The following is a 24822-nucleotide window of genomic DNA, read 5'->3' on the forward strand; positions in this document are numbered from 1 at the left end:
ATCTGATATTTTTTCCACATTTCATTTGCTGCGTATTTTCCCATCAGTGGAGCCGCTGCGCTCACCGTCGCTGCAGAAGTAGCAGTCCTTGTTGTTGATCCTCTTGGCCTCTCTGGTGATCTTTTCGATCTTGCAGTATTCACACAGACTCATCACGGCGTTGGCCTTCTTGTACTCCATCGAACAGTCGGAACCGCACAGGAAAATTATTTTATCCTGGAGAAACACGGGAACAATCACCCCGGAGTGAGAAAACCCGACTCTGGGGTCATTTATCCGTTTGGATCAGGGGGTCCAGAGTGCATCTAAAAATAATACAAATGTGGCCTGGAGATGCAGATGGACACTTTCATTTGTAAGTTTCTTAAAATAGAAAATGCAAAGTATTTGTCTTTTTATAACCAAGCTTTGCCAAAAGGTGAAACCATTAATATTCATAGACTTTCACCGAAATGATTGATTAAACTTGGATAAATAAACGTTTTGAAAGAAAGCGGCCCGGATTCTGTTATTACTGAAAAATCTGTTCAGTCGAGTCAAAAAGAAACTGAAAACTAGATGCTTTTCTTTTAATACAGCAAGCATGCAAAATCTACCATGGAGAGTATCAGGTCACTGGAAAATTTCCAACAACAAAAAAAATCTAATTTTGAGTCATCTCTGAAATTTTCTACAAAAAAACTTGGAAATTTCTGAGTTTCAAGGAGAAATTTAATCTCAATTTATGACTTTTTGGTGGAAACTTTCAACTTTTTTATTAAACAAAATAAATATTCATCATGCCAGGTTTAGTAAAGCGTGGCGTCTCGTTTCCTGCTACCTTTATCTGGATGAGCTCCGGTTTGGAGGTGACCACCTGGCTGCACTGGAAGCAGTTGAGCTTCAGCGCGTCGACCAGCTGCGTCGGCGTGGCGGTCTGGGCCTGGGCCGACCCGACTGGCAGCTTGGTGAAAACGTTCAGCTGCGGCTGGCTCTTCTTGAACTTCTCCTGTGAAACAGAAACAATGTCAGCGTTTCACCTGCAGAGCGAATGAAGCGGCTGCGTCGAGGCGCCTCTACCTGGAACGTCATGACGCAAGGCATGCTGCAGAAGTTCCTGATGGAGGTGTCCGACATGGCCAGGTGGTACGAAGGAACCGTGTTCTTCCCACAGTTGTCGCAGTTTAATCGAGCTCCTGCAGAGGAACGTTCGAACCGAGACGTTACTGAAATATCACAGCTCAGTCCTGCGTCAGCCACAAAAGAAGCTGATAGAATATTAGGAACGTTGTGATCTCTGTTCAGTCCATCCTCTCCGTTTGCGCTTCAGTATCTATAAAACTGTCTCAGGTGTTTCCAGCTGCTTCACACTTGATGGTAATGGAAGAACTAACATGTCAAACTATTCCAACATTGAACAAACTAAGAACTTTAAATATATAAAAAAGTGGAGGTGCAACAAGTTCGCTTTGTGTTCTTGCAATTGACAGAAATTTTAATATTGTTTATCCATGTCTGTATTGGTTTTGTCTTTTTTAACTTGTTTATGTAAAGATTAAAAATTACCCAAATAAATAAACTGTGTTGTTAATGTAAATTAGCTGCTTTTCAGTCTCAACTGATCATAAAATCTCTGCAGAAAGAAAGAGTGTAAGGAAACGGAAACATTCACCGTCTACAGGAATAACATCCCTCAGATCGTTTCAGTTTGGGAGAATCAGAATATTGGCGTTTTAACGTCACAGACAATCAAAGATAACTGCAGAGTTTTCATCTCCCCGCTTTGACGTCCAGCAGAAGGAAACGTGTGCAGCCGCACCTGAAGAGCTGACGCTCTGGACCTTAAACGCCATCAGGCAGCTGTTGCTGCAGAACACGTTGACCGACTCGTCGCTGTTTTTGTTGCTGAACATCTGGGGCAGCATGTGTGGCGCGCGGCACATCGTGCACGGCAGAATCACCTTCGTTTTCTGGCAACAAACGAAAAGCAATCAACTTCATTTGTACGGCACATTTCAGCACTGAGGCAGTTCTTGGTGCTTTACATCATGAAAACATCAAACATCAAATATCACAGTCAACCAGAGTAAGAAAAATGCATCGTTAAAATCATCGATACACATCAAATATGTTGATCAGTTTGTCTAGTGCCTCAGTTAGAAGTAGAGATTTTAGAGCCAAAATTTCTGGAAAAAACTAAATCTCATCAAGTGTTTTAGGTTTAGATTTTAAAGTAAATATCCAAGTAAAATAAGACAAAAATCTAACTTACGATTAACTTTTCAGCAAGATATCAGATCTTATTTCAAGTAAATAAATCCTTATTTATTTTAAAAAGTAGTAGATTCACTAAGATTATTTCACCAGCAATAAAATGTTCCCGCTTTAGAAGTAAATAACATGGCAGTGAAAATAGTTTTTATTAACATTAAGGAATTATTTACTTAAAATAACCCCTTACATCTTTCTGAAAACGTGCCTGTAAGTTAGTTTTGTCTAATTGTAATAACTAGAAAACAGACTAAAAATACTTAGTAAGATTTTGTGTTTTTGCAGTGTAGGAACTAGTTTCAGGTCAATAATTTGTTGATATTGATAAAACAAGTTCTACTGGCAGATTATTTCATTTATAATGTGGGAAAAATGTCAAGTTATAAGTGAAATCATCTGCCTGTGAAACTAGAACCTTTTTTAATCAATTATTTACTTAAACATTCTCCTATTTCTTGCTGAAAAGTTACTTGCAAGTTAATATTTTATCTGCGGTAGAAAGTGGAGTGAAACTCCTGCCGGTGTTTCTGCAGGGCGGGTCAGGCAGCGGCGAGGCGTTCAGGTACCTCCTTGTATTTGGCCAGGCAGTCCATGTTGCAGAGCGTCTTGCTGCTGTCCTCCAGCTTCAGCATGACGGGTTTGCTCTGGCAGAACGAGCCGCAGCTGGCGCAGCCCGCCATCGTCAGGTTGTTGACGGTGCGGAAGCGGTTGAAGCACGCGTCGCTGCACATCTTGTGGACGGTGCCGCGCAGGATCACCTCGTGTTTGCTCTGCGGACAGAGCAGAAAAATGTAGCTTCACAGCGGCGAGCCGGTAGAACCGGGTTCTGGTCCGCTGAACTCACGGTGCTGAATCTGGAGCACATGCTGCAGAGCGACTGCGTCTGCGGCGCTTTGCACGGCGCGGCGGCGGCGCGGATGCTCTGCGTGTGTTTCTTGTAGTTGAAGGAAGTGACGCAGTTCTGGCTGCAGAACTCCTTCATGGCGCCGTTGGCATCTGGAGCCAGAACTGCATCCTGGGTCCGAAGGATCAACCTGCAGGAGAGCAGCGCAGCCGCGTCACAGAGCCGATCGAGACCCGATTGGCTCAGAGGGGAGCGGGGCGATAAAGCCATTTTATTCACTAAAAACAGATTTGGAAAATCTGGATTTTTTCCCCCCCTGGTGTTTCCAGAGTGTCAGCGCGCCCACGGCGGCCATCTTGTTTAACAATCATGTTTAAAGCTTCTGTTTAACTGACTTTTAATTCAAGTCACCTCTGTGACAGAATATCAGGACCAGGCCGAGATTTTTTTACTTTCAGTTACGGGAATCAAATCTGGACTTAAAGTTTATAATTATTACATTTTGTGATAAAAATAAGTGATGCCAACTATTTATTACAACTTTTTAGGTAATTTTAGCCCCACAAACAAACGATGCTCTTGATAAACATTCCCGTCTATAAAATGCCTCTTTAGGACAGAAGTCATAAAAATGTGATTTCTGTCACTAATCTGCATTTTATCATATTTTCAAATTTATTGATATGTTTTAACTGAACTAACAGTGGAGCAAAATATTAAAACTAACAAACCCAACAATACGGATAGTTTTAGTTTTTTAATTAATTGGAATTTATTAAATTTTAGTGGTGAATCAAAATCTTGTGAGAAATTTATCGCGATAAATCGATAAACGATTTGATAGTTATAATGTTACAATAATAACGTCGTTTGACAGAAAATAATGCTGGAACGAAACCGTCATTTTAGGGGAACTTCAACATGAAAATAACGTATTTAAATCAGAAATGTTCTGCAGTTTTACTTTGTTGTAAGTTTTACAGATAATTTTAATATTTCATCTTTTAACACATTAGCCTGAAATTATTATCAGCTGCAGAACTTTGAAACAATTGAGAAAACTAAGAAACAAACAGATTTTTGCTTTTTTCATTAAAAAAACTCTTAATTTTAATACTCTTTCTGGCAACATTGCATCTTTAATCTGCTAATATTACGACTATACTCATATTTTGGTCCTAATATTCTGTCATATAAACCACAGATTGAGATAAAAAACACTTTTTGAAATATTTTCTGTCATTTGTAGATCCTCTCTTTAGAAAAGTGAGGATCAGGTTTTTGGCGGCGTGCTGCTGTCGTTACTTTTGGCAGAAGACGCAGGGCTTGGTGGCTCCTTTGGAGGAGGGCAGCGACGCGGAGAGGCAGGAGGTGGAGCAGAAGAGCGCCGGCGAACCCTTCCTCTGGAACGCCGTCTGTCCTTTCATCAGGTTCTTCCTGCAGTTGGAGCAGGACATGTGGACGGAGGACGGGTTGACGCACGGCAGCGTTTCTCCGGACGGAGACACGGAGAACACCGAGCCGATCCGCAGGTCGTCCTGTCGACAGAGGAACCGCCGGTCAGGAGACAACGTCACAAACACCAGACGCCATCTTCCTTCTCAGCAGCTGGGCTGCGATGTCAACCGAATTATTGGTTTTGGATCAAAGTAGCAGCAAAATGCATAAGCAGCAGATGAGCATCCATATGACAGAGTATGAACGTTTTTTATTTTTACTGTTTTCTCTGTCTTCTTAAATCCATGATTAGCTGATGATTTGTGTTATTTTTCTAGATTATTTGAGAGAAAGATTACATAAGTCCATTGGGGTTTTACCTTTTCCTGCATTATTATTTTTTTTATAAGATCTTTGATCTGTATTTTAATCGGGCCAAAGACAAAAAAACACTAAAGAGTATTGGGGTCATTGCAGCCAAAGCAATAATAACAAATCCACAAAGGAGGAAATAAATTTTCTCCAAAAACGTTATTAAAAAAAAAAAACAGTAGAAAAAGCTAAATATTCTCACGTTGAAAACTCCTTAAAAGAAAATTTTCCATGATTAAAGGCAAAAATTAACAATAAAAACTAAGATATTTTCTGAAATATCTGCAACCTGTCTGGTTCTGATCCAGGAAACAGAACAGATATTTTCTGCATCTCCTAAATTTACCACTTCAGTCAAACAATAATAAAAATTTAGTTCTAATATGGCAAATTTATTCCTTTGGTCATGGAAAATTATCATTTTGTCTTTTCATCATCAGATAATAACCAGATTTTTTCCCCATAAATATGAAATTAATCTAGCCCTGTAAAGTCCACACCATGAAATAACTGACAGAAAAATCCAATTATTTGAAACTGGAGCCTTTATTGGTCCCTCTGAACAAACAAAAAAAACTTTTTCAAATATCATTTTCCATATACGAGTTTCATTTTGTATCATATTTGATACATCGGGTCACAATGCTCAAAGATTATCTTTTCTTGAACAAACATAATAAAATAACTCAGATAAATTGTTAAATCCAAACATAAGTGCTACAACAATGCAGCAATAACAAATCCACCAATGGACCTGGCAGGGTGGCAGTCTGGAGAACATAACATTTCAGTTATTTTCTACACATATTGTGGCTCACAACCTTTTTATTTTGCATTATGATAGGCTTGGAAACAGTTTTTGTCCTTGTTCAGACAAAGATGCACGCTGCATTTCTCACAGAACACATGGGCAAAGTGGCCCACACAGGGCTTGCATCTCCGTCGGGTCTCCCATGTTGGGAAATGATGGAGGCCATCCTTTCTCACATCAGGGGGCAACTCAGTGGTTTTCCTCCTCCTAGGAGGGGTTGGCGTTGCTTCCGGACAGGACAAAGGTCTGCCACACTTTTTGACCTTTCGTGCACTTGTGAGGGCAGTGGCAACAGAGGCCTGAAACCTTCGCAGGGCAGGTGTTTCTGCCTGGGATGCAGTTTCTCCAGGTCTCTTCTGTAGCGGATCCATGCATTGATTACTGCCACCAAATGTAGATGTACCATCTTTGGGATCTGAAGCTGAACTTGTAGTGCAGAAAGCATATCAAGAACATGAACCTGTTGTAAGTGTCAACAATGGCCGGTCTGGGAACCATTATGTGGGTTTTGGCTTTTCGATCCCAACGCTTCACACAGTGGTTCAACACCAACAAAAGAAGAGAGCAGGTTCACAGCTTTGTTGTCATACCATCTCACAATGATGTTGTTTTCCTGGTTTACTCTGAAATCCAGTGACCCTCTTCCCTTTTTCTTCAGTTCCTTCTCATCCATCAGTTGGCAATCCTTCACCCTGTTCATTCGGACTGTGCCTATATAGTAGATTCCTCTTTGTTTCAAGTTCCAATGGAACTGACGTAAAGAAATTGTCAGCAAAAACTTTGAGATTCTTTCCTGCTGGAAGGGTTGAGGTCATTTTCAGGACAACATCTCCTGTAGCACCAACATCAGATTTCTCTTGGCCAAGATTTCCTCCCCCTTGGCACACATCAAACTCATATAGCCACTTTGCCCACCACGTCCCCACATCTTGAACCCCCACTTGTGAGGTTTTCCTGGCATGTAGCACCGTTGATGTGATTTTCCTTTGAAAGGAACCATGATTTCGTCAACAGCGTGACATTCTTCAGGTGGTATACAAAGAAAGCGTTGGCGTAGTTTCTCCAACCATGGCCAGAGTTTCCACACTTTATCTTGTTTTGCATCCTCAGACACATTGAGGTTATTCTGAAAGTGAATCACTGTCAGCAAATTCAGGAATCAACCCCCTGACATCACATCACAAACTGGGGGGTACCTTGTCTCCGTCTCCCAGTAAGCTCGTACGTTGGGCATCTGTACTAACCCCATGTGCATATACATACCCAGAAGTTGCTCGATTTCTTGGGCATTTGTGTTAACCGACTTTCCATTTTTCTGCACACTGTACAAGTTTGTTTCTTCTGCAATTTCTTGTAGCATGTCCTCAGTCACAAAATCTTTGAAGTACTGACATGGTGTCCAGTCAAGCCTCTCTTCAGAGTCTTCCTCAACAGGTTCCACAAACTCAGCAGACGGGGCTTCAAACTGTATTTTTTCCCAGCGATACTCCTTCCTTTTCACTTTGCTCTTTCCCGACTGCTTTGGTGTTTTGTCCTTTGGGATTTCTGGTGCTTCATCATCATCATCCTTATCTGGGTTTTCCTCTTCTTCATCATCTCCGCTATCTGGGTGTTCCTCAATCCTTGCAGGAGTCCATTCCTCATCCTCATCCTCCCCTAGCTGCTCGATGTCACTTGAATTCCCATCCATAATCATATTCAGAATATCTTCAACAGTGTCTGTCTTTGCCATCTAAAAAAACACACAGGCACAAAAAACAGACTGTTTATCTTTGAATTGGTCAGTTTTCAATGAAAATAAGCAAAAGCTCCAAGTTGCATATCTATTTTTAAGCTATAAATGTTCCAAATTATGAACATGCAAACATGTCATTAGTTTATATGAAAAAAGACTGTACATTGCTTGACGTGATGTAAAATACATGAAGTACAATAAAAAAGACAATTGACTGATTTTTTGAGTTAACTGACCCACTGTATCAAATTTGATACATCACTTTTCAACACGGTTTTACAAAGAAATTATGATAAAATACTAAGTAATTTTACATTGCATCAACTCAGTAAGTGTTCCTATTGATAGTTCACCCCAAAACAAATGTTTTTTCTTACCTTAACCGTCTAAAATTGGCAAAGTTTTCCTGCTGAAACCGCATGTGCCCCAGTCCTTTGCCATGGCAGTCTTGTAGTATCAGTGGAAAGGCCTCTGGTGAGAAAGTTACTGCCCCCTGTTGGATTATCAGTGCACTACATGTGTCTAATTGTATACATCGGGTTTTTTAGGGAAAAAATGTCACACTGCTCATTTGGAGGTCTCAAAAACTCATGTATCACATATGATACGTTTGGCGTTACACGGCTAGAAATATTTACGTTTTATGTTGGAAATTTGTTCCATGCAATATTTATCCAAGATGGATAAATGCTCTATTTCTTGTTTTTATTTTTCAAATTTAGATTTATGTTTTTAAAATTCACAAAGCAGAAAGTCAACATCGATTTAGTTTTATCTGGATAAATGTTGGATTATTGTTCCAGACCCATAAAGACAAACACTGAGCCGTTTGGTCTTTGCTACATCAGATCTGTTCCTTGCAGCTGAAGCGGAGCGGCTCGCTGCCGCCCGGCTCGCTGCCGCCCGGCTCGCTGCAGCCCGGCTCGCTGCAGCCCGGCTCGCTGCAGCCCGGCTCGCTGCCGCCCGGCTCGCTGCCGCCCGGCTCGCTGCCGCCCGGCTCGCTGCCGCCCGGCTCGCTGCCGCCCCGCCCGGCTCGCTGCCGCCCGGCTCGCTGCCGCCCGGCTCGCTGCCGCCCGGCTCGCTGCCGCCCGGCTCGCTGCCGCCCGGCTCGCTGCCGCCCGGCTCGCTGCAGCCCGGCTCGCTGCCGCCCGGCTCGCTGCCGCCCGGCTCGCTGCCGCCCGGCTCGCTGCAGCCCGACTCGCTGCAGCCCGGCTCGCTGCAGCCCGGCTCGCTGCCGCCCGGCTCGCTGCCGCCCGGCTCGCTGCCGTCGGCTCGCCTACCTGTGCTTCCCGCTGACGTAGACGAGCTCGACTGCATCGAATCTGAAGCTGACGGTTTCACATGTTCCATGCAATATTTATCCAAGATGGCCCAAACACTCAGTCATATGCTCTATTTCTTGTTTTTATTTTTCAAATTTAGATTTATGTTTTTAAAATTCACAAAGCAGAAAGTCAACATCGATTTAGTTTTATCTGGATAAATGTTTCTCTGAAGGATTTTACTGAAGAGTTTTTCACTGACTTGAAAAGAACAAACATGTTAATGTTTTTAAATCATTGTGTTAAGGTTGGATTAGTTCAGTGACTTTGACTAGGCCTCAGGATTCAGAACATCTTCCAACAGCTGAGACATCAACCCATTTTCTTCTCCTTCTCATAAGGGCTTCCATCACTCTGTGACCTTTAACCTCAACTCAGAGTCGAACGTCTCTACAAATAGACTGCAATCATTCATCCTTAGCATAAATAGTTAAAAGATACATATTTAAGCTGTCTAACCTCCAGGTTCTGCATCCCAGTTGAGTATTGAGGGTTTTTCCAGGTGAAAGTTTGACTTCCTGTGTTTTAGCCCAGTGAGTGCAGACTGTCCAGCTGCAGCAGAGCCCTGGTAACGAGCTGCTCGTTGGATTCAGGTGCTGCAGCTGGGATGCATCCAGCAGCTGCAGCACAGCAGCTTTAACACATGACAGCTGCTGTGCTGCAGCAGGCCAATGCCACCCGAAGCCGACTTTTTCACGGCGATCTGAACAGTCCGTTCATTTCAATCCATAAAGTCTGATCTGTTCTGCTTCCATATGTGGAACCAAATTGTATCCGATTGTTTTAAAAGTAGATGTGTTTCCATTGACCATAAAATTGAGCAATTTAATATTTTTTTAAATAAATTTCCTTAACTGAAACTGAAAGTTTGGTGGCGACTCAGACTTTATATCAGCTTCCTTCATCTGCTTCTGATCTGGAGACGATGCTTTCCGCTCGTTACTGAATAACTTTAAAATCCATCCATCCATCGTGGCGGCCATCTTTACAGCCACAAACAGAGCGCTGCTACGTTCTTCTCCTTCGCATGCAGGTCTCAAACCGCTTACACTGAAGTCTAATTGTGGTTTGGTTTAATTAGTTAATTTTTGTTTGGGATGAACCACCGGGCTGTGCGTGAACTCACCTTGGCGGGTTCGTCCTTGATGCTGGCCGTAGACGTGGAGGAAGTCAGCGCCTGTTCGTATTCCTCGTCCACCGGCTCGTCCTTCACTTTGGCCAGAGGCGGCGAAGGAGACGACTTCCTGTCTTCGGTCTCTGTCTGCCCCTCCTGCTTCAGGGAGAAAAAAACACTCGGACTTCAACGACGACCAGAAGGAAGAAAGATTGAGCTTTGAAAAATAAATATTTTTAACCGAGGAGCGACTTACAGAGTCTGATCTGGGGAAGGACAACTTCACCACTTTCATCCCGTTGACCACGGCAGCAGGGGAGGAGCTGTCTCTCCCTGGAGACAGGAGGAGAAAAACGGGTCCGGTACGAGAGAAATTTTAAAATAACATTTCAAGAGCTCAAACTAACTTATTGATTAATTTTTGGTGTTTGAAGATTTAATTTTTGGAAAAAGGTTTTGTGGTTTTAAAGCTGGATTATTGTTCCAGACCCATAAAGACAAACACTGAGCCGTTTGGTCTTTGCTACATCAGATCTGTTCCTTGCAGCTGAAGCGGAGAGGCTCGCTGCCGCCATCGGCTCGCTGCCGCCATCGGCTCGCTGCCGCCATCGGCTCGCTGCCGCCATCGGCTCGCTGCCGCCATCGGCTCGCTGCCGCCATCGGCTCTCTGCCGCCATCGGCTCGCTGCAGCCCGGCTCGCTGCCGCCATCGGCTCGCTGCCGCCATCGGCTCGCTGCCGCCATCGGCTCGCTGCCGCCATCGGCTCTCTGCCGCCATCGGCTCGCTGCAGCCCGGCTCGCTGCCGCCATCGGCTCGCTGCCGCCATCGGCTCGCTGCCGCCATCGGCTCGCTGCCGCCATCGGCTCGCTGCCGCCATCGGCTCGCTGCCGCCATCGGCTCGCTGCCGCCATCGGCTCGCTGCAGCCCGGCTCGCTGCCGCCATCGGCTCTCTGCCGCCATCGGCTCGCTGCCACTCGGCTCGCTGCCGTCGGCTCGCTGCCGTCGGCTCGCCTACCTGTGCTTCCCGCTGACGTAGACGGAGACGAGCTCGACTGCATCAAATCTGAAGCTGACGGTTTCACGTCAGCTCCCTCCTCCTCTTCCTCAGCGGAGTTTCCGTCTTCCAGTGTGGAGACTACGAGGGGAAATAAAAACCAAGACATTAATCCACCGCCTCAAACCTGAAAAGTGTAACAAATGTTGCAGTTTTGAGTCCATTAATGCCCTGTGCTGTAGTCCACTTCTTGCTTTTGGAGCGTTCAGACCGAACCGAGACCGAGGTTTGGAGGCAGAGCAGAGTTCGCTTTTTGATTACACATTCACGCCTCCCCGACCGGACCGGACCGTTTAGGAAAACAGATCGAAGCCGTGATGCTTTTACGCCTTCGTGCTGCTCATTCATATCACTGCTGCTCTGCATGTTGACCGTTTACATCCAGTTTTTCTCAGGGTGTGTTTAGGGCTGAAAAACATCTCACCATATAAACGTTTCATATCAGTAGATATCAGTAATTATTGACTAGTTTTGGTTCCAAATATCTGAAATACTGCCAAATCGAGATGCAGCCTTTCCTGTTTTACCCTCAGTTTCCTCCAGAGACGTTTATCTCATTTTCTCCTTTGGCTACACGCTGCTTTTTCTATTTAAGCAGTTATGATGCACAGCGGTAAAATCTGAAACTGCTGCTGTGCAAGTTGCTCAGCAGGTTGTTGCTAGGTAACCAAAGAGAGAGAGGGTTAGTTGATGCCACCATCCTAGCTTAGCCACACAAGATGATGCTCTGCCTACATCTCCCAGAATGCTGTGCGGTTGAACATTTTATTACCATTTTCAACTGATATTGATAACATATCTATTACGATGTTTATTGTTACTGATTGCTTTTCCATTGAACACATAATTGCACAATTTAACATTTCGAAAAAACGTTTTCTTAATGGAAACATAGCAATTTCTCAAAAATTCCCATTTTTGATAAAGTTTTGATGCATGGATGAGGTTTATTTTTTTGGCTGTATCAAAATTTAATGGAAAAACTACACTGCATACCTGTGTTTGTGTTTGTAGGTGAGCGGTTCTGCTCCTCATCCTCCTCCTTCATCAGAGCTTCCTGCTCCATCTGGTCCACCGTCCCGATGTCCATCATCTCGTCAAGGTCGTCGGCTGCAGACGCGCTCAGCTTAGCAGCAAATGACGATTTCTCCTCTGATGTCCTGCTGTCCTCTTCCTCCGCCTCCATCCTGCTCTCTTCCTCCTCCATGTTCTCTTCTTCCTCCTTCCTGTTCTCCTCTTCTTCCTCCTTCCTGTTCTCCTCTTCTTCCTCCTTCCTGTTCTCCTCCCCTTCCTCCTTACTGTTCTCCTCCCCTTCCTCCTTACTGTTCTCCTCCCCTTCCTCCTTACTGTTCTCCTCCCCTTCCTCCTTCCTGTTCTCCTCCCCTTCCTCCTTCCTGTTCTCCTCCCCTTCCTCCTTCCTGTTCTCCTGTTCCTCCTCCATTTCATAGTTTGTCTGTTTTTCGTCCTCTTTCAGATCAGTCTTGGCATCCATCTCACTGATGTCTGCTCCCTCCATCGTCTTGTCCTCTTTCTCCTCCGGTTTTTCTTCGCTGTCCTCTGATTCGTCGACGTAAACCATTTTCAGCACATCACGAGGAGAAACGGCCTCTGAAGAAGATTCATCGTTTTTAAGTTCGTCACTTTTGGCTTCCTGACTTTCTGTCTCGTTCTCACTGCTGCTGCCGCCCTCTTTGTGCTCAGACACAACGGGCGAAGCTTCGCCAACAGACTTCTGATCTCTTGCATCCTTTGACATTCCTGGTCCTGAAACGGCGTCTGTGGAGTCGCTGTCTGTTTCCTGTGTCGCCTGAGAAGAGAAACAGTTATTTAGATAACAACATGACACTTATCCTTACTTAAGGTTATGAAACTTTGAGAATCTATTAAACAGTATGTCAGTGTTGCTGAATCCTTTTTTTAAAAAAAATATTCAACCATTTATATTCACTTTTTTGATGCCTCAAATCTGAATTCAATTATGTTTAGTCAGAAATTTCGGCTCAAGAGTAAATATTATCTTAAGCTCACTCATCTATCCACACTTCAGTAATAAAAAATATTAATTTACATAATCTTTGCATATAAAATGTTTTATAGCTGGTTTTCTTTAAACTCGTGGTCATAAAACAACTAATCGCATTCATGAATCAAAAATCCCCAATGGCCAGGCAATTCTCGCGATGTCTCCCTCTTTCATTACAACACAACTTTACCACGTAGCTAGTATCAAAAAGCTAAAGGTAACGTGGATGGACAAAACATTTAGAGGCTGTGTAGCAGATAAAATAAACAAAAGCATAAATTACATCGTGTTGATTTGTCTGAGTTTTTATTTTCCTTTTTCATTTTTGCAATCTCGCGATATTTGTTAGCGTCTTGCTGCAGCGGCTGCAGGGTCAGTTTGAGCATGATTGCTTTGTTTTTCTCTCTCCGAAATGCAATTTTTTTTGCTTCATCCATGATCGCTAAACATCTAAACCGTTCAATAGAAAGCAGAACCTGTGGCTAACCGTCCGCCTGTTAAACCAAGCTACCCTTTCTGTTTATCCCCCGTTGTCCGGTTAGCTACCAGTTTCTCCACTCTTCGGTCTCAATAAACCGTTTCTGCCCCCTCAGGCTCACTCCTTCCCCTGCTGGGCGTATCTGGGCCCGCTATGAAGATCTTGTTCCAGCCTAACGCAGCGTGCAGACTGTAGCTTACCGCGCCGCTGACCTGGACCTGATAGCTGGCCTGCTGCTCGGCTCCGTCTCCAGCTTCCGCCATGTTTGCACCAGAAACTGTCTGAGATGGAGTGTTTTCTCCTCCGGTCGGTTGTAAATCTGGAAAACTACTTCACATTTATTCCAACTACACGGCTTTTTGCAGAATGCTTTTTTTGATTCTTCTTGGCGTTTATTGTCGGTGGGTAACGCTGTGGAATTACACATTACCGCCCCCAAGCGGTAGTAAATAAAATCAGCATGTTCGTGACGTCACGGCAGGTTATTAAATCGAATCACTTGAGTTTTGGTGAAGTCACAAACGTTTTACGCTCACAACAGATAATAAATAATGTAGTAATTGGAGAGTTCAAACTGAAGACTAACAAATCAACATTTTGCATAAAAGATATCCAGGGAGCTGTATTATTGCTAAATTTACGGTGAGTCCCGCACTTAAAAATACAAATAAAGCTTAGAAACAACTTTATGTTTATGTTTGGGTTTTTTTTGTTTGTTTGTTTTTGACATATCCAGACGTGACTTTAAGCCAAACTTTTTCTGCTACTAAAATTATATACTCATTATTTAAATATTATTTGCTATCACAACAACTCTGGAAATTGTGAATTTGAATTTTATTGTCATATTTGCATTTTTTTTTTCTTTTCAGAAACAAAAATTTGGAAACTTATTTTCTGTCAGAGCTAAAAAGAAAAAAAGAGAAAAACATCAAGCCCAAAATGTTTTTTTATATACATATTTTTTTTATCTGGATCTGCAGACTCTTCTTTTCAATAACATCTCTGTTGTTTCCATTTTTATTCTCACTTTTTTAAAATGCACAAATCCACAAGCACATTTTGTAGATTTGTTATTCTATTCAGTTGCACATCCCTTTGGATCAGAGTATATTTTTAATAACTGCACAGTATTTTATGTTGAAATGTTGCCCTTCCTGTACAGTTTTATTCTTTATTCTGTTTTTATATGTTTACCTTTGTGTGAACCTGCATGCTTTGTTTCCCCGTCACTTTGCTGTGTTTACACTTTAATTTTCCCACTGAGACAATAAAAAGCAGAATATTTCTAAGTACTTAATAATTCTACATTTTGGCCAACAGTCTTTCTAAGTGCATTATGTGCACAACTTCCACATCATAACAGCACTGTATAAAATAACTGTGACGTTATAAGCAATAATTATACGCAACAAAACCTGAATTGAAAATGGGGTGTTATTGTTTTAGTTAAATATTTATTGAGTAATGAAAGGAGCTTCTGCAAAGAAAGTGATTCCTGCTGGTTTCATTGAATTTATGCAAAGTTAGTTTACTTAGAAAAACTTAAAATCTGAGTTACATGATCTAATAATTGAGGAATGCATTAATAAAATAATTAGAGAGGCATTCCAAAATAAAATGCACAGAAAAAAATCATTGAATATGCAAAAACTAAAAAAATCTCAAATTAAAATCAAAGAAACACATTTTCAGATCCTACAAAATATATTTAATAAAGAACAGTTTTTTTGGAAGACTAAATGCTATTTTTGACCAGAGCCAACAACTGAAAACATCGTCAGCAAATAAGATCTGAAAACAAATAACTGAAGCAAACAATTTCCTAAAGTTAACAATCAAATGTTGCATTAGAAAAATTAGAAAAATTAAAATTTCTAATGATCACACTTCAGTATAACTTGTGTTACTGAGACCTTAAATCTCACAACAAACAATAAAGCAAAGTGTTTATTCTCATGTCTAAAGTAAGAAAGAGAGAGAGAGAGAGAGAGAGAGAACAGAAGGAAGGAAGGAAGGAAGGAAGGAAGGAAGGAAGGAAGGAAGGAAAGAAGGAAGGAAGGAAGGAAGGAAGGAACATATTCTTCATATTTTTAACATATTTTCGAATACTAACGTAGGTACCTACTCCAGACTCCCCCTGGTGGCATGGAGGACTTCTACTTTCTATGAAGGACTTCCATTTTGTTTAGCAGCTTTGCAGCATTTTCAGCTTGGTTTTTCAGTATTTCATTTGTTGTTTTTATTTTCTGACTTAAACGTCTTTCTGTTTCATTTATTTATTTATTTATTTAGTTTTGTGGTTTGCAGCGCTTCTCGCCATTTGAACCCGTTGCACACCCTACTATGGGCTACATAAAACATCCTCATCACATTTTTTGACACTCAGGTGGACTTCGCCTCCTGAATTTGGTCTCTTTTTTTATAGCTCCAATCAGAACGAGCTGTTTTTAATGTTCTGTCACTTTTATGCAAATAAGCTGCTGCTGGCCACGCCTCCAACTCAATGTTTTCAACTCGCCTTCTACTCGTGCAAATGGCTGCAAAGAGATACGCAAGACAACGACACATTTTTAACCCAGAAGCAGACGAAATGGAGGCTCCTTCTCAACCAGCAGGCAAGCAGAAGCTGTTTCTGAATGGTAATTAACGGTCATAAATTAAAACGTTATTTGTGAGACACATCAGCCTATTGTTAGCGTTAGCTTGTGCTAAATGTTCACTCCGAACTCGTTATGCTGTACTTACATCTCCGTCATCTTCGAATTTGAAGCGAATAGTGGGAACGGAACCTTTCTTCAGTCTTAGTCTTAATGCAAATCCTGCCTTATACTGTCGGTAGTTTTCAAAACAGTCTGTGGTGAAGTGATTTGCGCAAACTACAATCTTCTTCGGCAGTGTGCCTAGGGACGGGACTTTTCCGTCAAAGATGAAGCGGAGCCACTTAGTTCTGTTCGCCTCGGCTGGGAGGACGTGCATGGAGGCATGTTGGTCAAAGCAGTCAACAACAAAACACCTGTCTTTTCCACCAGGCATTGTACAGCGGTAAAAACAGCTGAACACTTCTCCTTCTTTACCTCAACTTAAACGAGAACTACCGCCACCTCGTGGCCCGGAGTCAGACTGAACCACAGCGGTGTGAAAAGGTTCGTCCCTTTCTGATTTAAAATTCAGTCAGAGAGGACACAATTAAACATAAAATGCTGTTTTTAGATTAAGGTGTTTATTACTAAGGGGTAAATATCCAAACATGGCCGAGTGTGAAAAAGTGAATGGCTCCTCTTTGTTAAACCATCTCCAGCCACACACAGACCTGATTACTGCCACATAACACTGCTGCAATAAGGAATTAAGCAATTAATCACATAATAAATTAAAGTGAACGCCAGAATTTCCTTTCTGGTGGGTGATTATTTTTGAACGGCAGTTTTGTTTACGGAGATTTCATAATTCATTTTTTATGGTTTTGGTTGTGTGTGGTTTTTATTTCTGTTTTTCAGTTTTGTTTTGGATTATTTTGAACATTTACAATATCTTTCAGTTTTAGTGTTAATTGTCCTTTAGAAATTTAAAGAGTATTGGTCTTTGAGAAGAAAAACTCATGCATTATTATCAACATGTTACATTTTATTTCTGATTTTGGTTGTATATGATTTTTGTTGTTTTTTGTTGTCATATTTTATTTTGCATATTTAAAATATCCTCCAGTTTAAGTGCTTCTAGCGTTTTTCTGGTGCATTTATTTATTATTTGTGTCCCTTTGTGTGTTTTAGAGTTCCCATCATTCATGTGTTTGCAGCTAGTTTTGACGTTTGTGCGCATGGCAGAACAGCAAAACACAGTGTAAAGAAAAAATGCTGCAATTACAGAAAACAAAAGCAAAAGGAAAAATGCCACTAATAGCAAAAACAATAGCAAGTATAAACTCTGCAAACTCATTCCACAAAACAAGAGTCCTCCAGGCCACCAGGGGGAATCGACCACTAAATCACATGTGACAAGACTCTCGGGAAAGACTGGGTGTCCAGAAAAATTTATGGTATATTTTACAATATTATAAAACAGTAGCATATTTACCACTAGTGGTCAAGAGGACTTCCTTTTTGCGGCATTTCATACTTACTATTGTTTTTGCTATTGGTGATATTTTCCCTTTAGTTTCTATTTCTATATGCTGTGATTGCAGCATTTTGTTTCTGTTTTTAGGATTTGCTTTGTTCTGTTAGTTTGTTTTGTAGTTTGCGTCGTTCATGTGTTTCCTCCACATTTGCTCCTGTAGGCCCCCATAGTTGCTAGGTGACGGTTAGTGCCCGCCAACTGTAATCGCCATATCGGGATGTTTTTGAAAGAGCTTGATTTCCAGACACCAAAATGCAGTAAATTGTTGACAGAAAATGGCAGGATGTTTTTGGCTGTTTTTTATTTTTTATTTTTTTATTTTTTGGTGAATGGATTGTTTCTAGAAGCAGAAGAAACTCAAAAAGTTCACTTTGCATAATAGTTCCCATTTAAAGTTGGAGAATGCAACCTGACAAAATGTGCAACAGTTTGGCAAAATTCAAAATCTGTAAGAAAACCAAACGAACCGGGTCTGACAACGGCCGAGCTCGAACTGAAAGCTGCCAGCGACTCACGACGTCACAGTAGGGGTCCCGAGGAATCAACAGGACATTCTGGGCTCCTGGAAATGTACCAGCAAAATAAAAAGTCAATACGAAAAGACAATTTATTAAATAACATCTGATCACCTGCCTTCCGTCAGAATAAACTGAAAATGTAGCCGTTCTAATTATTAACCTTTATTGTTGACCTGAGGTTTTGGAGGCTTCGATGTTCTCGGTGTTTTCAGAATAACAGTTTGCTTCTGAATGGATGCAGGCGACTCGTCGACGCCATGACCTTTCACCTCTGGGTCAGTATCGGCTGCCAGGGTCTCTACAGGAACCTGGGAGAGCAGTAGAGCATGAAGGCAGGTGTGTTTACTGAGCTTCACTCACATTTACAGCTGCTAACTAATGACAATTCAGCAGTGTTAATGACTGATAACAGCCAGACTTCAGATACCAAACAGGGACTCGTCATGCTCCAAACCATAATTATAATTAACACAAAATTATCAACTATTTTTTAATTACAAATAAACTTTTCAAATGTTTGGCATGATTTTTTTTAATTTAGTGCTAAATAAAATCCAGTGACATGAATGACAGATGTCAGACTTTTTCTCATCTGTTGTTTTTCTTCAGATCAGAGGACGATATTTTGTTTCCTGGATCTTTCAGCCTACTTCATGTTGTCAAGCTGGTTCTATTTCAGATGTTTTGATTCTAGGGATCTGGCAGGGATTAAAGTTGATTACTTTTTAACACAGGATGAGTTTGGTTTAGTTTTCTGCTCTCATAAATGAAAACTAGTTTCAAATAAGTAGGAAAGAGAGGAAAAAGCATAAGAGTGCAATGCGTGACGTCGGTAATACGTCATCTGCAACCAAGCATGACCTTATTCCAGAGTTGCATCTTTCTCTGTCCCGTATTGATCTGGTATTGTGACAGTGTGTCTGATCCATTAGGGCAGATCTATTTAGTCTAATTCTGTGCTTTGTGCTCTGAGCGACATCATGCTTTCTTATTTATGCTTCATTATATATAGAAATTGTTTTTGTTTGTTTTTATTGTCTGATTTACAAAATTAAACTTTACGAGCTCTGTTCATAAAACAGTTCTGTCAGATTTATTTCCCTGACTTGTTTTGAACATTATACATTACTTTTCTAATAAATAAAAAAAAGTGAAAAAAGTAAAATTGACCAGTGAAAAGGATGGGACAGCGTGGTCCTTCAGGTGCAGCTGTCCTTTACTATTCTCCCTCTTCCCGATGTAATCATCATCCGTAAAGTGAGCGCTGCAGACGCGGAGATGCTTCAGCGAGGCTGGCGGCGTGTTGACATCCATCCTCAGCACCGATAGCCACAACATGCGGAGGTGGAGGTCCGCCAGCGGAATGCGGTGGAACCTGTACGGCGACCAGGAGTTGGCCCTGTTAGCGCAGCCAGGGAAAGCACAGCAGCAAACCATATTCGGTGGAGACGAACTGGTCCCAGTCTGGACCCAGTTGAAACCGGAACCTGACCCCAGTCCTGGCAGACCTACATTATCGGGATCAACGGTACTTCTGGTAGCGGCAGGAAGCGTTGTCCCGTGTTCCATTCGACCCGGAAGACTTAGCTCAGTAGGGGAACGTGTCTGTCCGCCATATTGTGAGTGGCAGGCCATACAGTTAGAAACAGGGTTTTCTGAATTAAAAAAGGACAGGTCGCCGTGGACAGTGGCTGGATATTTATTAAATGGTGATAAAGAAAATAAATTATATAAAAATTTGCAACCAGTAATGTTTACATTTAGTGCTTAACAGCCATGATAACATGATTAGCTGTTTGACTGTTTTGTCTTTTCAGATATTATTTGAAGAGTGCTATTTGATCATTATCATTACATTGAATTCTCATTATAAAACAAATGTGTATCTGTGATAACACACTAAAACATTATGTAACAAACAAATCATAACATATACTGATCATATAAAGATAATGCATAAGACAAATATTAAAATAAAAATACTTTTTTAGAAAGTAATTCATTGAAATTATTTTTGAGAGTTTTATTAAATAAACAATGTGACTGTATTAATCGAGTATTGTTTTTAAACTGTTTAGTAATTTGTTTTGAACTTGTGTATAATATGTTTTACTTTTGTGTAACCAGGTTGTGTTGCTGGAGCGACCTACGTTTCAACTCCAGAAATCTGGATCTCCATGGGGTTTTACCTGGTTAAATAAAAATTATATAAAAAGAAGTTACATATTTTTAAAATATTCTTGGTATATTTAGTGTTCTTATAACACTGATTATAAATATTAGTGTTAGTATAAAATTAGTGTTATTACTGTTGGCAATAATTAGTTTAATATTGTTTAATGTCAATAATAAAAATCGCCCCACATTTAAAACAGCAGCTGATTCCTCTGTGTTGTTATTTTCTGAAAGTATGACTGTATAAACTTGGATGTATTTTTTTTATTCCAGTTTTTCTTTCTCCATACATCTTTAAAGGTTCATTTAAATATGTGACCACGGGAGTAAATGATAAACAACTGATATTAATTATTAGTTGAGTATTTAGTTCAGAAATCTCATAATATTCTTCACTTCTCTGATGATGTTTCAGAACAGAAACAACCTTTATTGTTAAGCAAAGGGGAAATTAAGGAGCAACAGAAAAAATGATATGAAGGTTCACACAAAAAAGTTCTTAAAATGTTAAAAACAATATATAAAAAACAAGATTAACACTAATACTAATGATAACAATATACAGTATAAGACTAACATACAGTGGTGCAACTTTGTACTTTCTGGTGTGTATTGCAGCGTGACTCTTATATAACGCACCATACACAGCTGCCAAATACAGAAAATGCAGACTAGAAATAATTTTTATGCCGTTGTTTGGCGCCCCTTCTAGTGCAGCGCCCACATAGCATATCGAGCTTATATCCACTTTTTGCAACACTGACAGTTATTAGAAATATTCATCCAATGGTTTTTACACCATAAAGAAAAAAATAATCCCTCCATTTAAGCTCTGACATCTGATGATGAAACTCTTCTGGTCAGACTCTTGGTAGGGTCAGAGGTCAAGGTCCACAAACTGGTTGGAGCACGCTAGTCAGATCAAGGTAGAAATTAATTTTTTCTAGGAGTTGTTGGTGAGGGTGTGCTGCAGCTTCAGAGCTGTAATCCTGCAGTCCAGTTCATCCATGAAGCCTTCATCCACGGATTCCTGGTCCGCCTCCTCCGGTTTGGCCTCGCTGGGCAGAAAGACGTGGAGCTGAGCTCGACCTGCAGGCCTGGCGGCGGCAGTGGGCCGCGGGCCGCAGCCCAGGAAACACGGCTTCCCCACCACAAACAGAGTCTCTCCCTGGCAGGAAGAGGAGTTGCGGCGCCGGAAGTCACCCTGCAGCATCTCCCCGCTCACATCTGGGTTGTGTGAGTGCCGCCTCACCGGAGCGGGCCGGGCGGCGGGCCGGATGGCCCGGGAGAAGTGGATGTAGGCCGGTCGGCCGCAGCTCTGGAGCTGCTGGTTTTGCTGCTGATCGCAGTTCCTGCAGGGCAGCAGGGTGGGGGGTTTGCTGAAAGGTGGAGGGGGTGGAGGCCGCATCTGTAAACAGCTGAAGAGACGAGACCCAGAACATCCATCCAACTGGAGGTCCTGACCCGGGGAGAGGAGGGACGGCTCGCTCAGGCTGGAGACACAAAAAACATGGAATCCACTCTGAGTTTGATAAAGATTGATAACCTGAAGCATTTAAACACATTTTGATGAATGGAACCTGGACACTGTGCAGCTCTGGACTACGGAAGCCTCTAGGTGCCATAGGACATGTACTTAAAATAAGTAAAATTGATTAAAATTTACAAAGAACAACTTAATATAAAAGTTTTTTATTTTTTCAATGTACCAAAATTGACACACATTTTATATTTTGAACCATCTGATTATTAAGAAGTACTACAAATACTGTTTTATTCTTCTTGGATTCCTATTTTTCATTTTGGAGAAATAAATTGCTGGAAATGAGACAAATGTATCCAGATTTAATAATACGGTACTTTAGCATGGTCTTTCTCCAAAACCGTCTATTAAAATGATTAAATGTTTATTCTGGCTAAGTATAAATATGTGAAAGTAATAGGCAGGTTTAATATTTTCGCCTGAAAGGCCAAAAACTGCTATACTACCGTAAAGCTAATCTTTCAGTGGAGCTAACGTCGGCTAGCTTAACCTCAGTACTTGACCCCCGAGGTGCATTAGAGTGTCACTCGGGTTTCTCTCAATTAAAGGTGCGGATCAGTTTTACCCCACTGAGAATTACGGGTCACCGGCGGCGGGACCGGTTCACATAAAGCCGTCAAACTGGGACACGGCCAGGAGGAAACAATCGGAGTGTAATTTCAGCCAGCCTGGGATCTGAAAGGTGCTTTTACTAGAAATGAAAAGTGATGCAAGCAGGATCATCACATCCAAACAGATCACCTTAGACCCTGTTCTGCACTTTCAGAACCGTTTTTAGTTAATTAAAGACTCAACAAGAAACTTAGGAGAGAAATGTTGTGGGAAGCTGCGGTCAGCAAAAATAATTCAATAAACTAATTAAACATCAATTTTGTGATGGAAATGCCATTTAATTTCTGTGATTTGTTCAAATTTAGTGCCTGAAATATAAAAACTCAGTTGATTAACATTTAAATGTTGTACACATAATTTAAAGGAGATCGTCAACGTGTTTCAGACTACGACCCTCAACACTCTCTCTCTCTCTCTCTATTTATATATATGTGTGTGTGTGTAAATAAATGTTGATACTAATTAAGTAACTAATAATTTAATTTTAATCTACAAAATTAACATTTTCATGTTATCGATTTTTTTCTTATAAAAACAAATCTATCATTTTTACTTATTTTTGATTAATGTAACATGGTTTAGGTGAAGTAAGTAAGGTTTACCTAATTTATTCAAAAATCTTTAACTCTGTAGTATAATTTATTAGCTATAGATGAGTAAGGTACTTGAATTAATTGTATTTAAATTTACTTATTTAGATGTAACTAATAAATGTAGCTAGTTACTTCTCAACTCTGATAGTTACTTCCCTCAAACTTTAAAAATCAAACAATTTATTACAATTTGCTTATTTCTTTGTTGCATTTTAGATTAATTTATAGCAGTATTTAATGTTGTATTTCAACATTACATAATGTCATCTTTGCTATGCATTTAGCAGTAAATATTATTTTTAATTCAATAACCTGAGGTGAGGTTTAGCTCAGAGTTTTTATCGTTCGGGTGATTTTACCTGAGGCGGGCCATGCTGCTCCGCCTGCGGGGTGCTTTGGCCGTCAGAGACGGCAGCCTGAGCGGGGCTCTGCTCCGGAGTCCAGGCGGCACAGAGCCGGGCAGAAGGCGGCTGTTCCTCTGGACGGACCCGCAGTGCCACAGCCCGCTGAGGAGCGCCGGGGGAGCGGCGGCACCGGCTCCGCTCATCTGGGACGCTTCTCCTGCAGGAAGCTTCTCGGCTGGGTCTGTCATGAGGATGGGAGCGAGGTGAACCTGCCAGGCCGCTGCCATGCCGCAGGGGGCGGATGGTGGATGTACCGTTACAGGTGTGCGTTTTACTGGGACCGGCATGAATGATACATGAGCATTAATGATGCAGAGCTGGAGCTGCTCAGCTGGGCGTTAGGTGAACTGTTCCTTCCTCCGGCTCGGTTTACAACCAAACAGCTGCTGAGGCAAAACGGGAAAAGCTCTGAAAACCGCAGGATTAAAAAATATATCATAATCCAAGATATTCCGCCTAGAAACAGATGAAGGCGCTAAAAGTTCACAAGACTCAAACTCTGATTCTCAACTGCAAATAATCTGGCTATAAACAAAGAGCTTGATTTTAAATCATTTTAACTTGAATGAACTCGATCCTACGGAAGACGACTAGGGCCACTGGAAAAAAACAACTTCTCAAAAGATAACAGTTAGAATAAGAGAGAAAAAAGTCAGAATTTTGAGTCAAAACTTCTGAGAAAAACAAGAATTAACTTTTTTCCCAAATGGCCCTAATCCTCTTCCGTACTATCGCTTTATGATTTATAATGTTTTGCTGATTTAAGAATAATCAGTTCAATTCAGATTGTTTTTCTTCTGCAGGTTTTTAACCTTTTGTAAACTTCTAGTTTTGCAGTTTTTTTTGCAAGCAAAAGATGTAAAATCAAACTCAGAAGTGAAAATAATTAATTTTCCACCTGATTTGTCTGATGCTGCAGATACTACTGCATTTTTACACAAACAGCTGAAAACCATTTTCAATAATAATCTAATTACTGACAGCTTTGGCACCAGAACCCAGGTGTAATGATGCTTCCAAACTTCCAGGACCATCGTCCCGCCAGCAGCTCAGGTGAGACGTGAACCTGACCCAGATGGAGTCCGGATTGTCTTGCTGCGTCTGGGTTGGACTTCCTCCAGGGTTGACAGCCAACACTGGGCATGGGACCGTGTTGCCGCGGCGGAAACTTTGCACCTTTAGCCTTAGTTATATCGGAGCTGAAGGCAGCGAGGCGGAGCTGCACAGATTGTCTCGATCCCGCCAAACACAGGCGATACGTTCACCTCCTCAACAGGTGCCAACAGAGAGCAGAGAGTACCTGAGCTCAGTAAGAGCAGCACTACTTCAACATTTTTACGATAGTAAAAGTAAGCAAAATGGTAAAAAGATTACTCGAGTACTGGGTAACTGATTAAAATAATAATTTAATATTTAAG

General features: G+C 41.5%; 2 protein-coding genes and 2 long non-coding RNA genes across 7 annotated transcripts in view; 1 reads left to right on the forward strand and 3 right to left on the reverse strand.

The window, feature by feature from the left end:
* Positions 1-19514, reverse strand: part of LOC106923326 (zinc finger MYM-type protein 4-like) — a 29490-nt gene extending 9976 nt beyond the window's left edge. The window contains exons 1-14 of one of the 4 annotated variants that reach the window (XM_014996307.2): positions 19248-19514; positions 18238-18385; positions 18027-18121; positions 11936-12746; positions 10901-11020; positions 10142-10218; positions 9898-10041; positions 4400-4632; positions 3095-3284; positions 2817-3020; positions 1799-1949; positions 1060-1175; positions 821-988; positions 66-216 (exon numbers count right to left, since the gene is read on the reverse strand). In XM_014996307.2, the coding sequence (XP_014851793.2) occupies positions 66-216; positions 821-988; positions 1060-1175; positions 1799-1949; positions 2817-3020; positions 3095-3284; positions 4400-4632; positions 9898-10041; positions 10142-10218; positions 10901-11020; positions 11936-12746; positions 18027-18121; positions 18238-18385; positions 19248-19514 (2875 nt within the window). Of the gene's footprint in view, positions 1-65; positions 217-820; positions 989-1059; positions 1176-1798; positions 1950-2816; positions 3021-3094; positions 3285-4399; positions 4633-9897; positions 10045-10141; positions 10219-10900; positions 11021-11935; positions 12747-13640; positions 14009-16188; positions 16477-18026; positions 18122-18237; positions 18386-19247 lie in introns of those variants that run through there. The other 3 variants (XM_088010518.1, XM_088010519.1, XM_088010520.1) reach the window with 3 other exon arrangements.
* LOC148156605 (uncharacterized) lies at positions 5495-8126 on the reverse strand. Its single transcript, XR_015764684.1, has 2 exons — positions 7827-8126; positions 5495-7446 (listed from the first exon to the last, which is right to left on the reverse strand). It is a non-coding gene; the product is annotated as an uncharacterized LOC148156605 (long non-coding RNA).
* LOC148156606 (uncharacterized) lies at positions 15604-20451 on the forward strand. The gene is made up of 3 exons (XR_015764685.1): positions 15604-16082; positions 16339-16586; positions 18319-20451. It is a non-coding gene; the product is annotated as an uncharacterized LOC148156606 (long non-coding RNA).
* A 128-nt stretch (positions 20452-20579) lies between these two features.
* LOC106923372 (uncharacterized) lies at positions 20580-24649 on the reverse strand. Its single transcript, XM_014996363.2, has 2 exons — positions 23360-24649; positions 20580-21745 (listed from the first exon to the last, which is right to left on the reverse strand). The coding sequence occupies exons 1-2, from the start codon at positions 23689-23691 to the stop codon at positions 21196-21198; spliced, it is 882 nt and encodes a 293-aa protein (XP_014851849.2). The 5' UTR covers positions 23692-24649; the 3' UTR covers positions 20580-21195.
* Positions 24650-24822: the final 173 nt, after the last annotated feature.

This window comes from Poecilia mexicana, unplaced genomic scaffold, assembly GCF_051168715.1.
Source record: "Poecilia mexicana isolate PSO_F unplaced genomic scaffold, ASM5116871v1 scaffold_11, whole genome shotgun sequence".
Lineage (NCBI taxonomy): Eukaryota > Metazoa > Chordata > Actinopteri > Cyprinodontiformes > Poeciliidae > Poecilia > Poecilia mexicana.